The 19655-nt window shown below is 36.2% G+C and overlaps 1 protein-coding gene across 9 annotated transcripts in view; it reads left to right on the forward strand.

Annotated features, from left to right (window-relative positions):
- The window catches only part of PDE4D (phosphodiesterase 4D), a 636407-nt gene that overhangs the window by 464263 nt on the left and 152489 nt on the right, over nucleotides 1-19655 (forward strand). Inside the window, exon 1 of one of the 9 annotated variants that reach the window (XM_083816172.1) lies at nucleotides 13655-14044. The exons of the other annotated variants lie outside the window; for them this stretch is intronic. Coding sequence (XP_083672298.1) covers nucleotides 13980-14044 — 65 coding nt within the window. The 5' untranslated portion in view covers nucleotides 13655-13979. Of the gene's footprint in view, nucleotides 1-13654; nucleotides 14045-19655 lie in introns of those variants that run through there. 9 annotated transcript variants of the gene reach the window in all.

Genomic DNA, 19655 nt, shown 5'->3' on the forward strand with positions numbered 1-19655 from the left:
TGCTAGCAGGAAAAACGGTACAGATCCAAACTGTGTTAAGAGAACTTTCAGTGCAAAGTTTGGAAGACTTGAACAAGAAAGACTGGGGTAGTTAAGCTTCAAATGTTCATAAAATTATCACATCCATTAACACAGTTAAATACAATTTAAAATAAACATTGAAGGAGTCGTACTTTTTACATATTTTTTTAGTAATATGTATTAGATTGAGAACTTTTTGGGTAAAACATCCTAGTAGCTCATCCTTATCTTTGCAAGAATGGCATCCCAACTGATAAATGTTTTATATGCCAAGAACTTATTTTCAGTTGTAAAAGGCAAAAGTGAACTTTTTGTTCTTGTTCAAAATAACCAAGCATGATAGAGAAAAAGAGAAGGGTAAAAAAAAAAAAAATCTCAGCCAGGTTTTTTCCCTCTTTAAATATCACATTATCTGGGTGTTGATCATCTGGACCTTGCAGGACTGAATCCATATATATATATATATATATTTTATATGTGTATATATATATATACATATATATAAGTTGCTTAAACAGCAAAAATAAAATTCAGCATTTTAAAACTTTCATAGTCCTCAGACAGAAATGTCTCTTGCTGTGATTTGTAAAACCACCAGAATATTTTGAATACTAGCAGAAGTTAGATTACATGTGCTTATGAGCACAGAACATTTAAAATTATATTATTACAGACAATATTTTATATCAGTAGTAGCCTTTTACAGTGTTTATACAGTATTTAACAGTATCAAATATAACATAGTTTTCTGAAATGCTAAAATTAATTTCAAATGAAAAAGTCATTTACTATTTAAATATTTATATATCTTTCTGAATTTTTCTATAAATGAATCTGTTATTTTCATGTAAACTTTTACTTACTCTTAGGGAAGTTTCTTTTTTTAACTACTTTTGTAGATAATTTACAGTGCCAATTAGAATAAGAATTCAGAATGATCTTTGCAGTCAAGTTTGTTTTTTTTTTTAACTTTCTTTGAGTATGTAACAGAAACCAAACAAACCACCTTTCAAAGTTACATGTAAAATGCTGACAGTAAAAAGAAAAGGCTGACTCTAGCTTTTCTAGGCTTCATGCAACCACAGTGAAATTATAGTCTACATACTCTCTAAAGCAACCAATAGAAAGCATGTTATCCATGCTGAATAAATTAATTAGTTTCAACTTATAAGCGCTGTGGTTTAGATTTATTTTTAGTGTAAATTTCTATAAAATCAATTAGTATGCTTTTTCAAACCACAATGCTATTAATTTCCATTGGTACAAGGAGACATTATTGATAGGAAGTAAACTGCCAAACAAAATTTACATGTACTCTGTTTTGACACTCATTTACATACCTGTGACCAGATTCATCAAAGACTTAAAATCAGTCAAAATTAGTTATTCCATGAAAAACTACTACTTAATTGCTTGAATATTCTCTAGTTTTAGGCACAAGCAAAACTGATTCAAGGTGTATTACAGACACAGAATCACAGAATGGCCGAGGTTGGAAGGGACCTCTGAAGATCATCTAGTCCAACCCCCCAATTGGACTCGTCCAGCAGGATCTCCTAGAGCACATTGTGCAAGATAACTCGTAGGTGGGGTTTGAATATCTCCAGAGAAGGAGACTCCGCAACCTGTCCCAGTGCTCTGTCACTCTCACAGTAAAGAAGTGCCCCCTCATATTCAGCTGGAACTTCCTGTGCTTCAGTTTGTGCCTGTCACCTCTCATCCTGTTGCTGGGCACAACTGAAAAGAGACCGGCTCCATCCTCTCAACACTCTCTCCTCAGATATTTATACACATTGATGAGGTCTCCCCTCAGTCTTCTCTTTTCCAGGCTAAACAGGCCCAGCTCTCTCAGCCTGTCCTCATACGACAGGTACTCCAGTTCTCTCATCATCTTCGTAGCCCTCCTCTGGACTTTCTCCAGTAGCTCCATGTCCCTCTTGTGCTGGGGAGCCCAGAACTGGACACAATACTCCAGGTGTGGCCTCACCAGGGCTGAGGAGAGGGGGAGGATCACCTCGCTTGACCTGCTGGCAACACACTTCTGAATGCAGCCTAGGATACCATGGGCCTTCTTGGCCACAAGGGCACACTGCTGGCTCATGGTCAGCCTGCTGTCCACCAGGACTCCCAGGTCCCTCTCTGCAGAGCTGCTCTCCAGCAGGACACCCCCCAGCCTGTACTGGTGCTTGGGGGTATTCCTCCCTGGGTGCAGGACCCAGCACTTGCCCTTGTTGAACTCCACGAGGTTCCTCTCAGTCCTACCCTCTAGCCAGCTGAGGTCCCTCTGAATGGCAGCACAGCCCTCTGGGGTATCAGCCACTCCTCTGAGCTTTGTGTCATCAGCAAACTTGCTGAGGGTGCACTCCGTTCCATTGTCCAAGCTGTTGATGAATAAAACAACACTGGACCCAGTACTGACCCCCGCGGGACACTGCTAGCTACAGGCCTCCAACTGGATTCTGTTAACACTAAGCACAACCTCTGAACTCTGCCATCCAGCCTATTGCCAATCCACCTCACTGTCCACTCATCTAGGCTGCACTTCCTGAGCTTGTCTAGGAGGATATTATGGGAGACACTGTCAAAAGCCTTGCTGAAGCCATGCTCTCCTGAGGAGATCATGATGTTTCCGAGAAACATCATGCAATAAGAAGCAGACAACATGAACAGCTATGCTTGAAGTAGAGGTAGTAACCATAAAATGTAATCAGTGTTACTCTAGTTCTACTGAAAGAGTAACATTTCTGTGATGTCAGGATTTTACTCAGTTTTATACAAACCGAAGTCCAACTTTTCATTTTCTAGCCATTGTCAGGGCATTTCTTTGCCCTTTCTGGTAAAGGCAGTTTTTGAGGAGATGTTTTAAAAGAGAAGCTTGAGAGGGTATGAAATTTCATGGAGTCTTTTTTACTGCACACAGAGTCTACATGATAAACACAAAATGCTTGAGAAAGGAGCAAAAAATTGGTGACTGAAGGTGTCTATTATAAGAATAATGAATAATGTCAACTGTAAGACAAACTAATAGATAAGGTAGAAATGTAAATGGCTTGGAGGAAAGATAATGTAATTTATATAGAAAAAATAACTTACATATGAGAAATGGACAGAGACAGCCATGCTTACGGACATACAAAAAGAATTATGCTGTTGGAGCAGCGGGCCAGAAAGATGTGGCAGTTCTTTTGCCTAGAAAGTGGCGATACCAGCCAAGTCTGGTGGGGAATATATGGGGAAGGTTTAATTTAGTTTTTGAAATCTGGAAAGACTGACTTGTATTTTATTTTATTTTATTTTATTTTATTTTATTTTATTTTATTTTATTTTATTTTATTTTATTTTATTTTATTTTATTTTATTTTATTTTATTTTATTAATTTTGTTTTATTATTTTATTTTATTTTATTTTACTTATCTTCATTATTATTTATTTTAGAAATATTATCTAAGTGAAAGCAATGATGTTTGGATATACTGATGCTGTTGAGGCCAAAACAAAGAATCAAGGCCGAAAGGATTGTAGGACGGCATGATGAAGTGAGAGGGAAAAAATAATAAAAAATAGAAATAATGATCACTTAAAGCTCAGTTTTAACATTTTGCTTCTAAGGGGATATCTGAAAACAGTATGAGAAGCACAGATAGGTAAAGTGAGGTAAGAAAGCTACAAAATGATTCCTCAACATAAATATGCTGTTTAAAAACATTTAAGAATAGTTAGTTTTAAAGTAATGGATGAGAAAAAAGATGCCAAATACAGAAGGCTAAGAAATTAGCTTTTGAGAAGATGCAGGGTAAAACCGAGAGAAGAAAACAAGATTTCAGTCAGACAGCAGAGTCGAAATAGGAGAGGATGCTGAGTGTTAAAGAATTTTTAGAATCAGGAATTAGTTTCTGTCTTCAAAATCTGCCAGAGCTCAAGGAGAATGAAATTGAGATCTGGCCAGGAGGAGGTCATTTGAAGCACTGAATGATACATGAGCAAATGAAATATGGAAAATTAGTGAGGTTTAGACCAACCCAATTACAGTTATTTCAAGGACAAAATTTATAACTTACATAACATTTCTAAAATGGTTGAATTTTACAACAGAGACGTAACTGATTTTACAGTGGGTAACTGTTGTGACCATGTAACTGTTCTTTAGAAGAATCTGTAAGGCCATATTTTCCAAAAAAATGTGCCACAAAATAATTTATTTTATTGGATAGAGCATATTACTCTAAAGGAAGAATTAGTTGAAGAAAACCTTACTTTCAAAGAGTTTTGGGAGTTACTACAGAGTGGAAAGAAAAGTTTCATAATTCTTCAGAGAAATGACAATTTAATATTTATTTTCATTGTGCTTGAGCAAGTACATGTTGAAAAAGATAGCAAGTTAAGAGGTACTTGGTTGTCTGTATTCTTTCAGAATTACTTTTTTGTAGGAAAAGGAGTAAGTCCAGGCCCCTTACTTGAACTGCTATTAATTGTCATTGAAAATTATATTTAGTAGAACATCAGTAATGGACTTTCAGACATGTTGAATACAAAAGGGAAAGGAACAGGTAAGAATTCCCTTTGCAACTGTAAATTGTTTATTTTTTAAAAGAAATGTGGTGTTGTAAGGTTGATGGGTTGCAAGCCATATATAAAAAATATTAAGTCAAAAAAAAATGAAGACTTCATGCCTTTCCTCTTTTTGAAATAATGCTTGTTTGTTCTGCACTTAACACAGCAGAAAATGACTTGAAGGAAGTCAGCTGGATCAGATTCAGTGGTTAAAAATAGAGATAGCTCTGCTAATCAACTGCTAAAGGAGAACATCAAGAAAAGAGAAAAGATTAATTTGCTATAGTAGAAGTCTTATCATTAAAATATGTGAAAGAAAAACATTAGCTAAGTATCAGTTAAAACTTCACTAGTTTCAGAATTGTTGTCCTACATATATGCCTATACAAAAAAGAACTATATAATACTCTGAACCATGACATATTTTCAGGAATTTGATTAAACACAAGGCAACTGTTTTACTAATAAAAGGGCCAAGAGGAAAGACTCACATTGCTACCCATGTCTAATATGGCACTGTACTGGCAATGCTGAAATGCTTGCATCGAATTTATGCGATTTATATATCCACAGCACCACAAAGTTTCTGGCTATAGGCATTTCTGCCAGTGGTATTTAACAGCCAGTGTGGCCAACATTTTTTTCAGATTTGTTTTTCAATGTGCTCTTATGCCTGATAAGTTGTCTAAAAGGGGAAAAATTCACATGGAAAAGTGAAATAAAGAGTTCAGACAGAACTAATAAATTTGTCCTAAAATGAAGAGAAAATTAGGATCAGTGAGTATGAGAAACTTCTATATTTCCTCTTCCAGATGTCTGGGTATTCAGGAGAAATCTGTCTTAGGTAAGTTTCAGTGCTAAACATAGGTGACATACCATATACATATTCCTGTTCATCACTTCTCCCACCCACTGGAAAGGAAAGGCTGAGAGGTTAGAGGTGTAGCTTTTTCGAACCTGGGTGGTTAATTCATTAGTATGAACTGGAGAGGCAATGTCTTGACATTGTTCTTCCTTCACTTGTTCCAAATACGATAAGATGTGAGGCAAAATCAAAAAAATGTTTTAAAACCTACATTTCTGTAAAAATAAAGAAAAACTTTAATCCTGTCTACATTGAGTTCAACTGCTCCAAGTAAGAGCGTGAACAGGGGGGGAAAAAAAGCGTGTTATAGCAACTTACAGATTTATCAAGCACATCTTGAAACGCCCAAAAACTAGGTTCCTAGTGTAAAATAGGCAGATATCCTCTGTAGTTGACAGACAGACAGATAGAGAGTTGTGAGGAACAGATAATTCTGTCTTAAAAATAGATGTCTAAATCATGGAAATAGACTGCCCCTGAAAGTACCTATCAGAGTTGTCTATAAACAGAGCCTTGCTGACCAGCTTAAATCAGTATCCAAATCTTCCGACAGCTCAAGGCTAGTGAGAAAATTCCTTTCTTGGTGTTCCTCGTTTAGATCTCAGTCAATAATTCATGGCAAGTAATGTACTCAGAATTTGACCTTGATTTGTGCTCATAGAATGCTCTCTTGTGAGTTGCCGCCTTTCTAAAACATATTAATTTATTATTTGTTTTAATCACAGATTTGAGTTTATGAGCATGAAATGCATGGGGTTTCTCTCTCTCTCAGTTATACCATCTAGAGTAAGTCTTTGGAGGTTCCCATACCTGAAAAACAAATAGGAGATAAACAAGATTTGAGAAATTTATATACATTTCAGTGGATTTTTTTGGATTTGTGTTTAAATGGAAACACAAATGACCAGACACCAGTAGATGTAAATCCTCTTCAAGAAAATTTCGGTAGCAGAGCAAATGATTTAAATTTAATTTTCTTTCCTCACATTTTCCAGAAGGACATAAAAGTGTGTATGATGTCATTCAACCAAGCAGGAATTCTATCCACGTATGACTCACTCAGGTCATGGTCCAATACCTCTGGATGCCAAGATTCTAGTGAAGAACATGGGGAAATCCACTCCCCTCTCATTTAGAGAACTGTGCTGCTACACAGCTGTCAATACCATAGCTCTTGTTTGCTTTTAGGAAGACTTTCTGATAGTAAAAGCTGATTTCTTCACAGCTTCCAAAAAGACAAAAGCGTTACTGAGACACAATCATCGCAGAGTATATGTGGCTGGAGAAAACGGCTTTGTTGTCGGTGGTAGATTTTTTGTTCTGAACAACATAAAATATTTTTAGAAGTCCTTTAATACATAAGATTTGCTAACATACTTAAAATTTAAGTGGATCAGTTAATTTTCAAGTTACATATATAAGTTTTGTCTTCTTGAAATTGTGGCATATTTTGTATTGTTGAAATATTACTATATTGTCTTCTTGAAATGGTGGTACTCCTAAGCATTTCACAGGTGTCTCTCCTAAGTGTTTGAGTGATAGTAGCAAAACTACCCAATTCTCAACAACAATGAAGGGTTTGTATCCTACAAAGTAGTATTTGATTATTATTGTCACTTAACAGTAACTGTGTCCAGGACCAGCCCAAATTATGAAATCTTTGTAAAGGGAATGTGGGGACTACTGTTACAGTAGTCACTCACCGTGACTAGCAGTCACTGCTTCATTTACAAAAGAGAAAAAATGTTAGTCTTTACCTTTTCTAAGCCAAAAAGACTGTCGTATTGCACTTGGAAAACATAGCTGCTGGTTAGCTCTGTAGTGACTTAAGTTTAAGTCCCCTATGTTTATTTTTTAAGAAACTGTTTAGCTGAGACACTGTAATCCAAGTTTGTGTCTAGCAAATAGTTACTAATGAGCTATGAACCCTTGATAAACAGAAGGTATGATGGAAATGTCAATAGATTTTCCCTCTAACAGCATAATTACTTCTGTAATTATTGCAGTATATCCATTTGGAGCCGACATGACTGTATTTTATAATGCAAACTATGTTTTTATGTTATATATAGTGTTTAAATATCTGTTGTTTGTTTGTTCTGTATGTATCTTATTTAAATAAAAGGAAAAACAAAACAACAACAAAAAACAGCCTGATACGCTAGGGAGCCTTAGCTCAGCTCAAGTCCAAAATCTTCCAGTGGGCTAGTATTTATTTTTAGGCTACTCACTGTTTTCCAGTATTAAATTTTCCAGTATCTTCCAGTCCAACATTCATAGGTAGCTTTTATTTCAGCCTTAAACTATTAAAAAAAAAAAAAGCCCTAAGCATTGCCCACAGCCATAGCTGATATCATGAGATCACATTTCCTAGAATGTAAAGACAAAAAAAATCCAGTATATAAAAAATGATCCCTTGTTTATTTTTTTGTTTTTTATCGCTAGCAGATGAAGTACACAGATACTGTATCTACTATGATACAACAACTGAGCCTAGATGGATAGTGATCAGTTAGTACTGAATTTACTAATCTCCAGTTGAATAATGGAATGGATTAAATGAAAACTTGTCTATAATAAGGGCAGAGGAACACTTTTGCACTCCAGAATATTAAGAACCAGGCTTCTGCTTTTAGGGAGTGGGAAATTCTAAGCCCTATCCCTAAAACATCTCTCATCTGCTTCTTATGGTACAGCTCAGGCAGCAACACCAGACAGTTTCAAAGGGTACCACAGCTTAGTATCCACAAAAAAAGGTATTATGGCAGGTATCCTCACACAAGGCCTCTCTTTGCTATGCTACCTATGAGGAGTTTTACGTGCTTGAGTCTGGATAAAGCTTTGTTAGAGCACACAGTAACTTTATTTACACTGTAATCACTGAGCAAATAAACCATATTTATTCATAAGTCAGGTAGTTTGATCTAGGCAGCTAAATATAAATGACTATAGGAGCAAAACATTACTGACTGTATTTCTTCTGTGCCCTTGGGTTTGCCTTTTTCAGAGTCATAGAATGGTTGAGATTGGAAGGGACCTCTGGAGGTCATCTGGTCCAATCCCCCTCCTCAAGCAGGGCCAACTCAAGCATGTCCAAATGATTTTTTTTTTCATTCTTAGGAATACTAAGATGTAATTATTATTATATTTGTCTGTTATTTTACTTATGCAGTTATATATAGCTTTTTATTCTTTGATATATAAGCTTCAGTCAGAAGGGAATATGCTGTTACCTAAAAATGAACAGCAGAGTTTGTTTCTCTGGCATTCTGTCAACATCCTACAAAAGAGTATTTTTGAAATCATTACTTACATTGAGCAAAGTACAATCTTCTGAAGCGTCAAACATTTCCTTCTCTAATTCTATGGCTAATTCTTATTAATGAAAGATATCTCTTCTGAACCAACACTTGCATTACTAGTTCTCAAGCCCACCCATGCACAGGTAATATAAGAACATCTTGCTAATCTTTTCTGTCCTTCAATCTTGTACGGCCATTTAGAATTTAAGAGGATAAACTAGTGCTGTGGATGAACTCTGCAACCCACAATTTAGCAAAACTAACTGGTATGGTCTTAACTTGTGAGGAAATTTGTTTTTGTTGTGGAGTAAGAGCTCCTAGAAATTAGAAAGGTTAAATTTGGGTCTCAGTTCATACTTCTTTCTAAACTGAAAACAATTTAGGGTAAACATAAAAGCTGGAAAGCATGTATGAAGAAAAGAAAGGAAGGGCACAAAATTTGTAAAAGACCAGCTGCAATAGTAGCTAAACAAAACTGGGGCAGTGCTGAATGAAAGAGCAAGCTCTGGGTTTTTAGAGATATAATGATAATCCTACCTGAAATAGATTCATGACGGAATAGGAAATCCTACCTGAAATAGATTCATGAGGCTGCACATGAAGAAGCAGAAGTGTGTCATATACCTTTCATTTGCTAATGTGAATTCCAAACAACATACTTAAAAGCTCAGTCATTCTTTACATGTTAAGACTTGATTTTAGCCTTCCAGGATTCTGTTTCTCCTGATACATTGACAGTGTCTCTAAGTCTCCTAAAGAAATGTATATTAGAAATTAGAATTAGAAATTCCTGAATTTGTCACTGTAGTAAACAAGAAAAATGGTTTCCACTGTTGCAGTTTTAAATTACAATGTTAAATTCAAGTCTTAAAAGACTACAGATTTTTTGCTTTGTCTTAGGAAAGGAGTATTTTGAATCTATTTCTTCAACTTGTATATAACACCTGTAGCATGCTTTCAGTCCTTTTTTTGTCCAAGTGCTTTTCAGGTAGCATGATGTGCATTATACCTAATTTCACAGAAACATAGAAAGGTTTGGATTGGAAGGGGCCTTAAAGACCATCTAATTCCAACCCCCCTGCCATGGGCAAGGACAACTCCCACCAGACAAGGTTGCTCAAAGTCCCATCCAACTGAACACTTCCAGGGATGAGGCATCCGCAACTTCTCTGGGCAACCTCTCCAATGACTCACTGCCCTCTGAGTAAATAATTTCCTAATATCTAATCTAAATTTAACTTATTTAGTTTAAAACTACTCCTTGTAGTTTGTCACTTCACTCCCTGACAAAGAGTCCCCTCCCCAGCTTTCCTGCAGTCCCTCTTTAGGTACTGGAAGGCCGCTGTAAGGTCTCCCCGGAGCCTTTTCTTCGGGCTGAACAAGCCCAACTACCTCAGCCTGTCTTCATAGGAGAGGTGCTCCAGCCCTCTGATCATCCTTGTGGCCTTCCTCTGGACTTGTTCTAATACTTCTGTGTCCTTCTTGTGCTGGGAGCTCCAGAGCCGAATGCAGCACTCCAGGTGGGGCCTCAGAACAGCAGAGCAGAGAGGGAGAATCACCTCCCTCACCCTCCTGGTCATGCTGCTTTTGATGCAGCCCAGGATACAGCTGGCTTTCTGGGCTGCAAGTGCACATTGCTGGTTCAATTTACAAATTGATGAAGTCAAAACTCAGAATGGTTAAGCAAACTTTCCAGACTCTCAAGACAAAGATGTTCCCAAACACGAACAAACCAATACAGCCTGTGCCTCATTCCCTAAGCCATGTTTTTTCCAATTCACCTTAATTTTCAGCTTTGTGTAATGCAACACTGGTATTCATTCAATTACTTACTAATTTGAGGTTGAGTAACTAAGATACAAGCGCCTTCAAATCCTGCACATATTTTATAATTGCTGTCTTAATTCCTTTGGAGGGCTTGACTATATGATAAAAACACTGGTCAACTGATACACATAGATAATAAATACTGTTGCTTTTGTTATTAGTGTGTAGCAGCACTGAATGGAACCATCTCATAGTGTTCTCTTTGTCTTAAAATCTGTTTGCCTTATTTTCATTATGCAGGCAACACTTGCCTTAATTGTGATAGCGTACCATCAAGAGCTCAGTTCAAGAGCAGTTTTATTTCTTGTGTTATTACTGACACCCTAAAAAAAGATTCTAAAAAGGAAAAGAAATGTATATTTTTTAAGTTACAGAATTGCATGTACAAATCAGATGCTACAAATGGCTATTGCATTTGTCTCAAATATATGCTTGTATTCATGTACAATGCATACACTATATGTTCATCTGTAAAACCATGCACATCTGCTTATAAACCTTCAAGGTTCAATAACAAATATGCTTATATTTCTCTTCTTTAAAGTATTTTAATTTTATCTTTGTACATAATTTGCATTTTGGCATTCTGGATTTAGTATGACATGCAATAGCTCTTACTCAAAATATATTGTTCTGGGAAAAAAAGAATGCCTCAAATGACATTAGATATATTCTCCATCTGCTGACGTGTGTCTCAGCTCTTACGATGATTTTGGATCTGTCACTGTGATTTCTTGTGTCTTTGAGAAATTTAATTTACTGCTACTGCTCATGGCTCCTTACTGGCTATTTTAATAATTAATACTTTCATAACACAGTTTTCTGTTGCTATCGTGGTGGAATGGCTATATATCGCTTTACTCTCTTAATTTGTCTCTCAATTTCTCACGATTGAGTTTATGTTATTTAACCCTGTACCAAGACCTAAATGGACCTAAAGTAGATGTGTATCTATGTTTTTTTATCTGTACCTAGGTCAGTTTTGGAATTTTAGTGAAAAGGTACTTAGAGGGCTGAACTTTATTTCTATGGAGCCAATGAAAGTGACCAAAACAGAAAGCAAATTAGCAACAGGTTTTTATTGTGTTTTACCTTCATTGCTGATCTGCATCTCCAGCAGGCATTTTTGGATGGTGCATTGACAAAATATTAGCTTAAATATAAATACCTATAACTATAGTTCATTTATAAAATATAGCAATATTTAGTATATAAATATACGGTAGTGTATTTATGCTTATATATTTATTAACTGTAAGTAGATGGTAGCATCTGGATTGATACACTTTTGACAGCAAACCATCCTGAGATTCATACTTCATTGTTCAGCGGAAGTAATCCTTGAATATTCCATTCCAGTATAGTACTGGATAGTACTGTGAAATTTTTTAATCCATTAGAAATTATTGGATCTGTTTATTTATTTTGCATTCCTTCATTGATATGGGAATAATGTTGATATTTATCAACAAAAAATAATAATAAACAATAAATAATAAATAAGGCAAACCTTAAAAAAGGCTTTAAAATGACCATCTATTCTGTAATAGCCCATCACCTCAATTTCATACTGATTTTGGTTTTCTTCATGATCTATCCTATCTGTTTAAAGAATAAAAAAGTTTCACAACATGGTGAGTCCATGTTAAACAACATTTAACTCCACTATTACAGACCTGTAACCTGCACACAGTGACAGACTCAACTGTTACTAAAGGTCCCATGACTGCATGACCCTTTGAGCTAAATTTATCACAGATGTTTTTTCCATTCTTTGAGGTTAACTTTTATGATTTCACAGAACTCTTACAAAATGTCTTGTATTAACCAGTAGATGGTATTTGAAAGATAGATGCCAGAAAACATGAAGAACAGAATGCTTAGCGTGAAACCTTATTAACATTCCTTTTGCTGCTGTGGAGCACTTTATATGCAAATGAATGGCACAAGCCTCCAGGGCAGTTAGGATCTTTCTTGTTGATACACAGTGTAGTTTGTAATGCATTTTATTGCACTGTTATAAAGTGCAAAGGTTCCAGAAAGCTTTACACACTTTATGCACATTTTTATTTGATGAATGGTTTTGTATTTTAGTGCAGAACCTGTTCATCATGTTTTCCTTCTATTTGTCAAATCTGTATACCTTTTAGAAATAACATTTTTACTGCATTTTTTTTTATTAATCAAGCTTTAGTCAAAAGTAATATGCTACAGCACTTGTAACATTGTACAAAAAATCGCTATTATGCTTGTAACCACTTGTTGAGCAATTACTCAGTTTAAAAAAAAAAAATTATAAAAAGTTTTAGAGGAAATTCAAAATGCATAACTTGTATATTCACTACCCAGTTCTCTACATGTATATTTTACCTCTTTTAACACTAAAATTGTCAAATTAGACTTATATTTCCTAAAAGGAATTTGCTCTCAAAGCTTTTATGATAAGTTTTTGTCTAGAAATTATAAATGCAAGTTCAGTTGTTTGAAATGCATAACTATTAATGTACGTATTAAAACACGCAAAAATCTCTTTCTGCAGCATGGGACAGAGGACGTCATGTTAGAGTTCTTTAGCTGAGGTATTTTGTCCTTCACCGGTTTATAACAATAGCTGTCTGTATGTGTGTTTGACTTTAACAGTCAACAAGGAATTTTATTTTTACTGAACTTCCCCACAGTGTTTTGAATTTCTTTCAAAGAGGGAATGCTTTCTGGTTTGTGAAGTTAAACAATAGTACTTATTCACAGTACCTAGTAGAGGCAAGGGTTAGGAGAAAAGGAAAAGGAAGAATTACATTTCTAGGTAAGACCTTAGTTAGCTTGGAACGTAAGATCTTTGTTCCTTTCTTTACTCCACAAAGAGTAATTTATCTAGGAAGTCTCTAAATGGAAATTCCCTATGAGCTCGCTAATGTTACTGTACCTTACATTCGTCTTTTCCTTTCATTCTTTGTCCATCAACATTGTTTTCATTGTTTTTTTTTTTCCTTTTTTTTTTTTTCCTTTTTTTTTTTTTTTTTTTAAATATGATTGACCTTTAAACCTGTTGTTATCAGCCTGCAAGAAAGAGATAGAGACTCTTTTCAGCTGCCTTGGTTCCCATGTGACCTACAGGGAGAATAGATTCAAAATAGACTAGTTCCTCCCAGGGTAATACAAGGCAGAAGAGAAAAGCACTGTCATTTCCGAACAGCACAGTGCTAGAGTAAATTCAGTGTAAAAAGGGAAGGAGTTGCAGCGTGTTAGAATTCTTCCTCCAGAGCCTGGATTATTACAGGAAAAGCATTTGAAGGATTTTTTTTTTTTTTTTTTTTAAAGAAGGTTTTGAAAGACACTTTGAAATGGAGTACTTTGAGCTTTATAAGGAAAACTGATGTTTGAGTGCTAGGAAGACTGGAGGAATTTTTTCAAAATGAGCATTGTTATGAAGCCAAGATCCCGATCTACCAGCTCCTTAAGGACTGCCGATGCAATGTGGTAACGTGTTTGGCTTTTTTCTTTCAAGTTTCCCTTCCTATAATGACACATAAACATGTCCCAAGAAAGTCACAGGGTTTAACTTTGATTTGATAGGTTTTGCATGGTTATTGAAGTTGTTTGGCTGTTTCACAATTAAAAGTAAGAAACAAAATTCTGTATTTTTTTTCCTGTACATTACGCTGTGTGTAGTATTTTTTTAATGAGAGGCATTACGTAAGTTTTTTCCATTTAGTAATCAGATTCAGTACTTGCACTTACAGATGCTTTCTAAAAATCTTCAGTAGATTTACTTCAGCAACAAGCTTATTATATACAGCTTGCAGTTCTGGAGGCTGGATGTTAAAACGGAGCTATAGTTTGCATGAGCTATTTTAGGATGCTTACATGTCGCTTTGTTGCATAAATAGACTGACTGTAGAGAAAAGTGTTCTGGGAGGAGACAGACTTCACAGTGGCATGAGTGAGACTGTGTTGTGTTACATTTGATGCATTTGCCCTGCACTCAGATGCTTGGAGGAGTAGAAACAGATTGTAAAAGTGATCTGTGTGTATGACTCTTGCTAATTTTTCAGTTAGTAATTGTTAAAGCTCAGTGTTTATTTTTTTTCTTGGAGAAACTTCTGCTTTCTATAGCTTGTTAGAGACAAACAGGACAATTTTCTATTAGGTATAATAAATAAATAAATTCAAAGTTCTCTGTTAATATCTCCCACATTTTTTCTTCTCTCTACTTTTTTTTTTTTTAATAAAAACACTGTCATTTATATAAATAAAATAATAAACTAATTGTTCGGGACTATATAACTGATATATAAAATGATGTACTTTAAAATATAGCCTTTGCTTAGAAATAAATGGCTGATGTGACTGTGGGATAGAATAGTAACTAATTTTTTTTGTGAGCAAATATATCAAGTTAACATAATTGAATATGAGCTAATATGTCCAGTTAGTAGGCTAACGTTCCATTAGCCTATTCAAATCTTTATGTTTCAAATAGTATTGAATTAAGTCATTCCAAGTCATGTCATTACTATCATTAAAGCAAGTAATTTTTTCCAGTTGTCCTTTAACTAAGAACATCTTATAGTAAAAGAAAACTAACTGCAGTACTCTAACTAAATAGTAGTCTCAGTTGATTTCAGAAGCTGGAAGAGTTTTGCTGAAATGACTGCAATAAACAGCGGCTCTTTATCTTTATTAAAATGCAGTAAAGTAATAATAAAAAGTTGGTGAATTATATATCACTGAAGTGTTACACTGCATGCTACTAAAACAATAACACCTGGAAGTGCTATAATAGATTATGTGTCTCCAAGGTAGTGAGCTAAAACATGCATGCCTTAATTATTATGTAAAGATATGCAAATGAACTGGTATCCTTCTGATTATTTCATCTTCCTGTCAATTTTATCTTTTTTGACTGATTCCATTAAGTTGTGAAAAATAAAAAAAAATCTGAGCTGATATATGCAGTCTGGTATGACCGCCAATTATGGTTTAAAACAGCTACCTGTGTCCCTTTTTCTGCCAACGCTTTCAGTTAGTGCATTGATCTGGTGGATCAATGGAAGATTCCATTTTCTGCTAGCTGTGAGTTGAGAGTCATCTCCTACCGTGCAGTTTGGAAACATTACCTGAGCTCAGGATGTGGCTCACAGGGAGATCCTTGGGAGCTGTCTAGATGAGGCACATTCTGTTCTTTATGTGCAACTGAGCCAGACCAGCCCTGCCCAAGTGGGAAACCAAGAGAAATGAGAGGACAGGGAACCCCCCACCACCAGCTCCTCCACACCTAAGCTCACCACTAGCTACAGCCCAACCACACCCCAGCCACCTCCAGCTGAGGAACCTATATAGTGGATCTGAGCATGCATGATTTCCAAATTACCTCCATGAGGCGCCTTGGGGTTCTTAATTACCAGATTTCAGAGCCTGTGGGTTTGGCTCCATGGGTCAGTGCCATTCCCTCACATTTGGTGAGGCAGAATACCATCAGAACAATCTTGATGTAATATTAAACAATACCAAAATGCTTAACAATAAATAATGTGATAAAGTCAGCAGCACTGATGGATATTTGGGCTGGGAGGCAGGGAGAGATACAGCACATCATTTTCTTTATCTATTAACATTTCACAACAATCCTGCTCTGGGCCGGAGGAGGAGGGAAGAGCTGTAGTAAAGAGAAGATGGGAGATTGTAAAAAGAAACTAAAGTTGCAGCGAGCTTTTTGGTTCCCAGGAGCACAGGACAGTCATAAGGTTGTACTGAAGTATGAATATCCCTCCTGCAAGTGTTTGATAGAAATGGTCCCAGGATATTTGCGTGTGTCAATTTCTCATGAAGAACAGAATCCAGGCTCCCAACATGTATATGGTAAAATCATGTTATTTTCAGCAGCAGCATTACAAAGCATCCAAATGGTATCACCCACTCTTAGCGGGTACACCAGCCAGCTCAGAGGTGTCACAGGTGATCCCAGGTGGAGAGCTGTGCTGGTGTTTCCCCTTGCAAGTTAGCTCAGTTGGGGTTGGCTGCTGCTTAACGTGGTAGAAGGGTCTGTAGGCAAACCTGTTCCTGAAACACCTGGGAAAATTTCATCTGTTATTATAATGACAGAATTAAAAGCAGATGGTTGTTTTTATGCAAAATAATGAGGAAGGTGACTTATTTAAGAATTAATACCTATCAATTTAATGTAACTTAATTCTGCCACTGATTCATAACTTCAAGATGTGATTGTGAAGTGTGGTTGTGAATCAGAACATTTTTAGATAATAGTCTGGAATAGAAAAATGGTTGTACAGGCTTTTCAGTAGCAGAAAATTAATTTGTCTTGCTGTTCCTGGGAAGAAATAACAAAGTAATAAGCAAATTTTCTTTAATGCAAAATGTTGATTGAGAGAGCAGTATACATACTAAAATAAGAATATGACTGTTTTCTTGACTATGTGCCACTGAAGAGGATAGCAGCAGTGGAATAAGAATGTTTTCCACAGAAATGCGCTTTCTGTTTTTTGTTTGTTTTCTTTTTGTTTTGTTCTTTTTGTTTTGTTTTTTAATGAATCAAAAGTTTGAATGTGTCAAATATATGATTTTGGAAGAACTGAAATACAGTTTTGAAAGCTTAAGAAAGGAACTAAGAGAAAGTCAAGCAAGTAGCCAGGGTTTTTGGACAACAGCAAAACTGTTGGAATATGTGCTGGAAAACATGCAGCTGAAAAGATATTAGAACTTCTTTATTTTTTCATGATAATTAGTCCGAAGATCTAATAAGTCTCAGCATTTTGCCACAATCCTTTCTGCAACATACCTGGTGAGTCTGGACTGGTAGCTATCTGTTTACTTTGTGGATTGGCCTTCTCCTGTCTTTATTTATTTTTTATAATATATGCCAATTCATGCTTTGCTGTTTTTTGGAACTTACGGTTGGATGATCTGCAAAGGGCACATACCAGTCTCCCTGCTGCCCTCAAAGCAGAGGCCTTCACTGATTCAATTTGTGTTATTCTGTAGAACAATATATCTGTTCTTATTTAATGCCAGAAGTGGGTAATACTGTTAGTGATATCAGGAAGTTTGGAAGACTGGAAATAGCTGAAGGATGTTGTGAGGTATAACTTTCTCAGTCTGTAACATATTTGTGGGTAAGTGGGATAAAACGGATGTATTTGATGAACTTTTTCTGCTTGTACCCTTAACATGTAGATCACAATAGGAATTCTAAAAAAACTTTTATTGAATAGGGACAAGAAAACACTTGTGGCCTGACCTCAGTGGATAGTGTTGTTTCTGGGGCAGAAGAACTAGTGCAAAATGTTGGGATGAGATCCAGCTGTGCTGACCTGAGGTAGCCACAGTGACTTCCCAATCTAAACATTGCACAAAGTAGAACTCTGCTACGATCATACCCCAGTCTTTTGGAACCCAGTCATTTGACACGAGGAAGCAGTGGCTGTATCACACTGTTTAGAGACTGAGTAGCCCCAAGCAGTTTAAATACTTGTTAATCACTTGGTGCTAGCAAGCCTATTGCCAGTATGAAGGTGATAAAAATGTATAATAAATGCCATTGTATGAGTTGTATAACTCTAGGTTATTGGCATCAGGCCTCTATTTGAAGTAACTGATGACTTTCAGACTAGGAATCCCAGTCCTGGGAAAATCAACAGCAAAAAATATTCCTGAAAGAATATTTGTCTACAGGGCAGAGAACAGTATATAAATGTAACTGTGAATTATATTGACAGTATGCACACCACTAGACTGCTGAAGAAATCAGGAGTTTGTATTCCTGGATTGAATAATTTATTTTTTTTTTCCTCTCCAGTGTTATGTTTGTTTGTGGGAGGTGGGTGCCTGTTATCATTGTTGTTGATATTACCTGTCTCCTGTTACCTTAGCTTATGAAACCACTCTTGAACAAAAGAGGGTTGGGAGCTCACGTAATTTTCAATTATGCATTTAGTAGCTGAAGAGGTTGAATACAGTCCATTTGGAAAGCTCAAAGCAAGCTACACAGTGTCCAAACTCATGGGGATGCTGAAGTACTAAATGTGGCATGCAGAATTAGGGGATTTGTAAAAGCTGAACAAAGCTTGCAAGCTAAAAATGACCTTTTCTGCATGAAGTTTGACTTTGGTGGAATTCATAGCTGAATTCATTTGGCAAAATAGGCCTTCATAAGCAGTGTGGATCCCAAATCACAAAGGCCCTAGAAATTTGTGGTGATATATGTGCTCTTCTTTATTCTCCCAGTGTCAGTGCTAATGAGGAACACTGCACAGCCAGTATTTTACTGTCTTCCAGATTGTGGAGTGTTAAAGTTATACTCTCAATACAATAGGAAGAAATACTATTTTTTCTAGTGAAAGTAGTCGTAGCCTAGTATTCTTTCTTCAGCAGTGGCGACAGAACATGAAGGCCTGTCCAATTTCTACCATGGTATTAGGGATGCTATTGGGTTCATCCTTGCCTGTTTCCTTGAGAGCCCATCTAAGGACCTGCTGCCCACAGATTTGTCTAACCTTTTTGAATTTGCTAGTACTGTCTTCCTCCACAGTCTTCTGACAACCGTACCAGCCAAGTCAGAAAGTACTTTTTTATTGTGCTTCCAGCAGGCATCCTACATCCTACTAGTTTCAAAAAGCGTCCCTTAGTTTTGTCATTATGGCATTTGATGAAGGATACTGCATTCACTTTATCCACCAACTGCATTATTTGTAAAGCTAAATCATAACTTTCTAGACTTTTTTCTGTCAAAACTGAAGGGTTATAGCCTTCTTAGACTTTCCTAATAAGGCTGCAGCTCCATTCGTTGGTCATTTTAGCTGCCAATCTTTATATTTCCTCAAACACCACTGTGTCCTTGGAACAGAGAGACCAGTCTGGGACATTACGCAAGACATGTGCACGCCAAGGTTTTTATCCAGTGACAAAATTCTCTGTTTTTTTTCCTAAGTACTCTTTAAGACGATACCCAGTATAGTTACCTTTTTTCTGCCACTGCAAATTGACTCAGTGATCTTATAGAACCATTTCCCTGTTTGTTCTTGCCAATACAAACTTTAGGCATGGTCTCATCTCTGAATTTTTCTACAGCAGA

Source organism: Anser anser, assembly GCF_964211835.1.
Source record: "Anser anser genome assembly, chromosome: Z".
NCBI lineage: Eukaryota > Metazoa > Chordata > Aves > Anseriformes > Anatidae > Anser > Anser anser.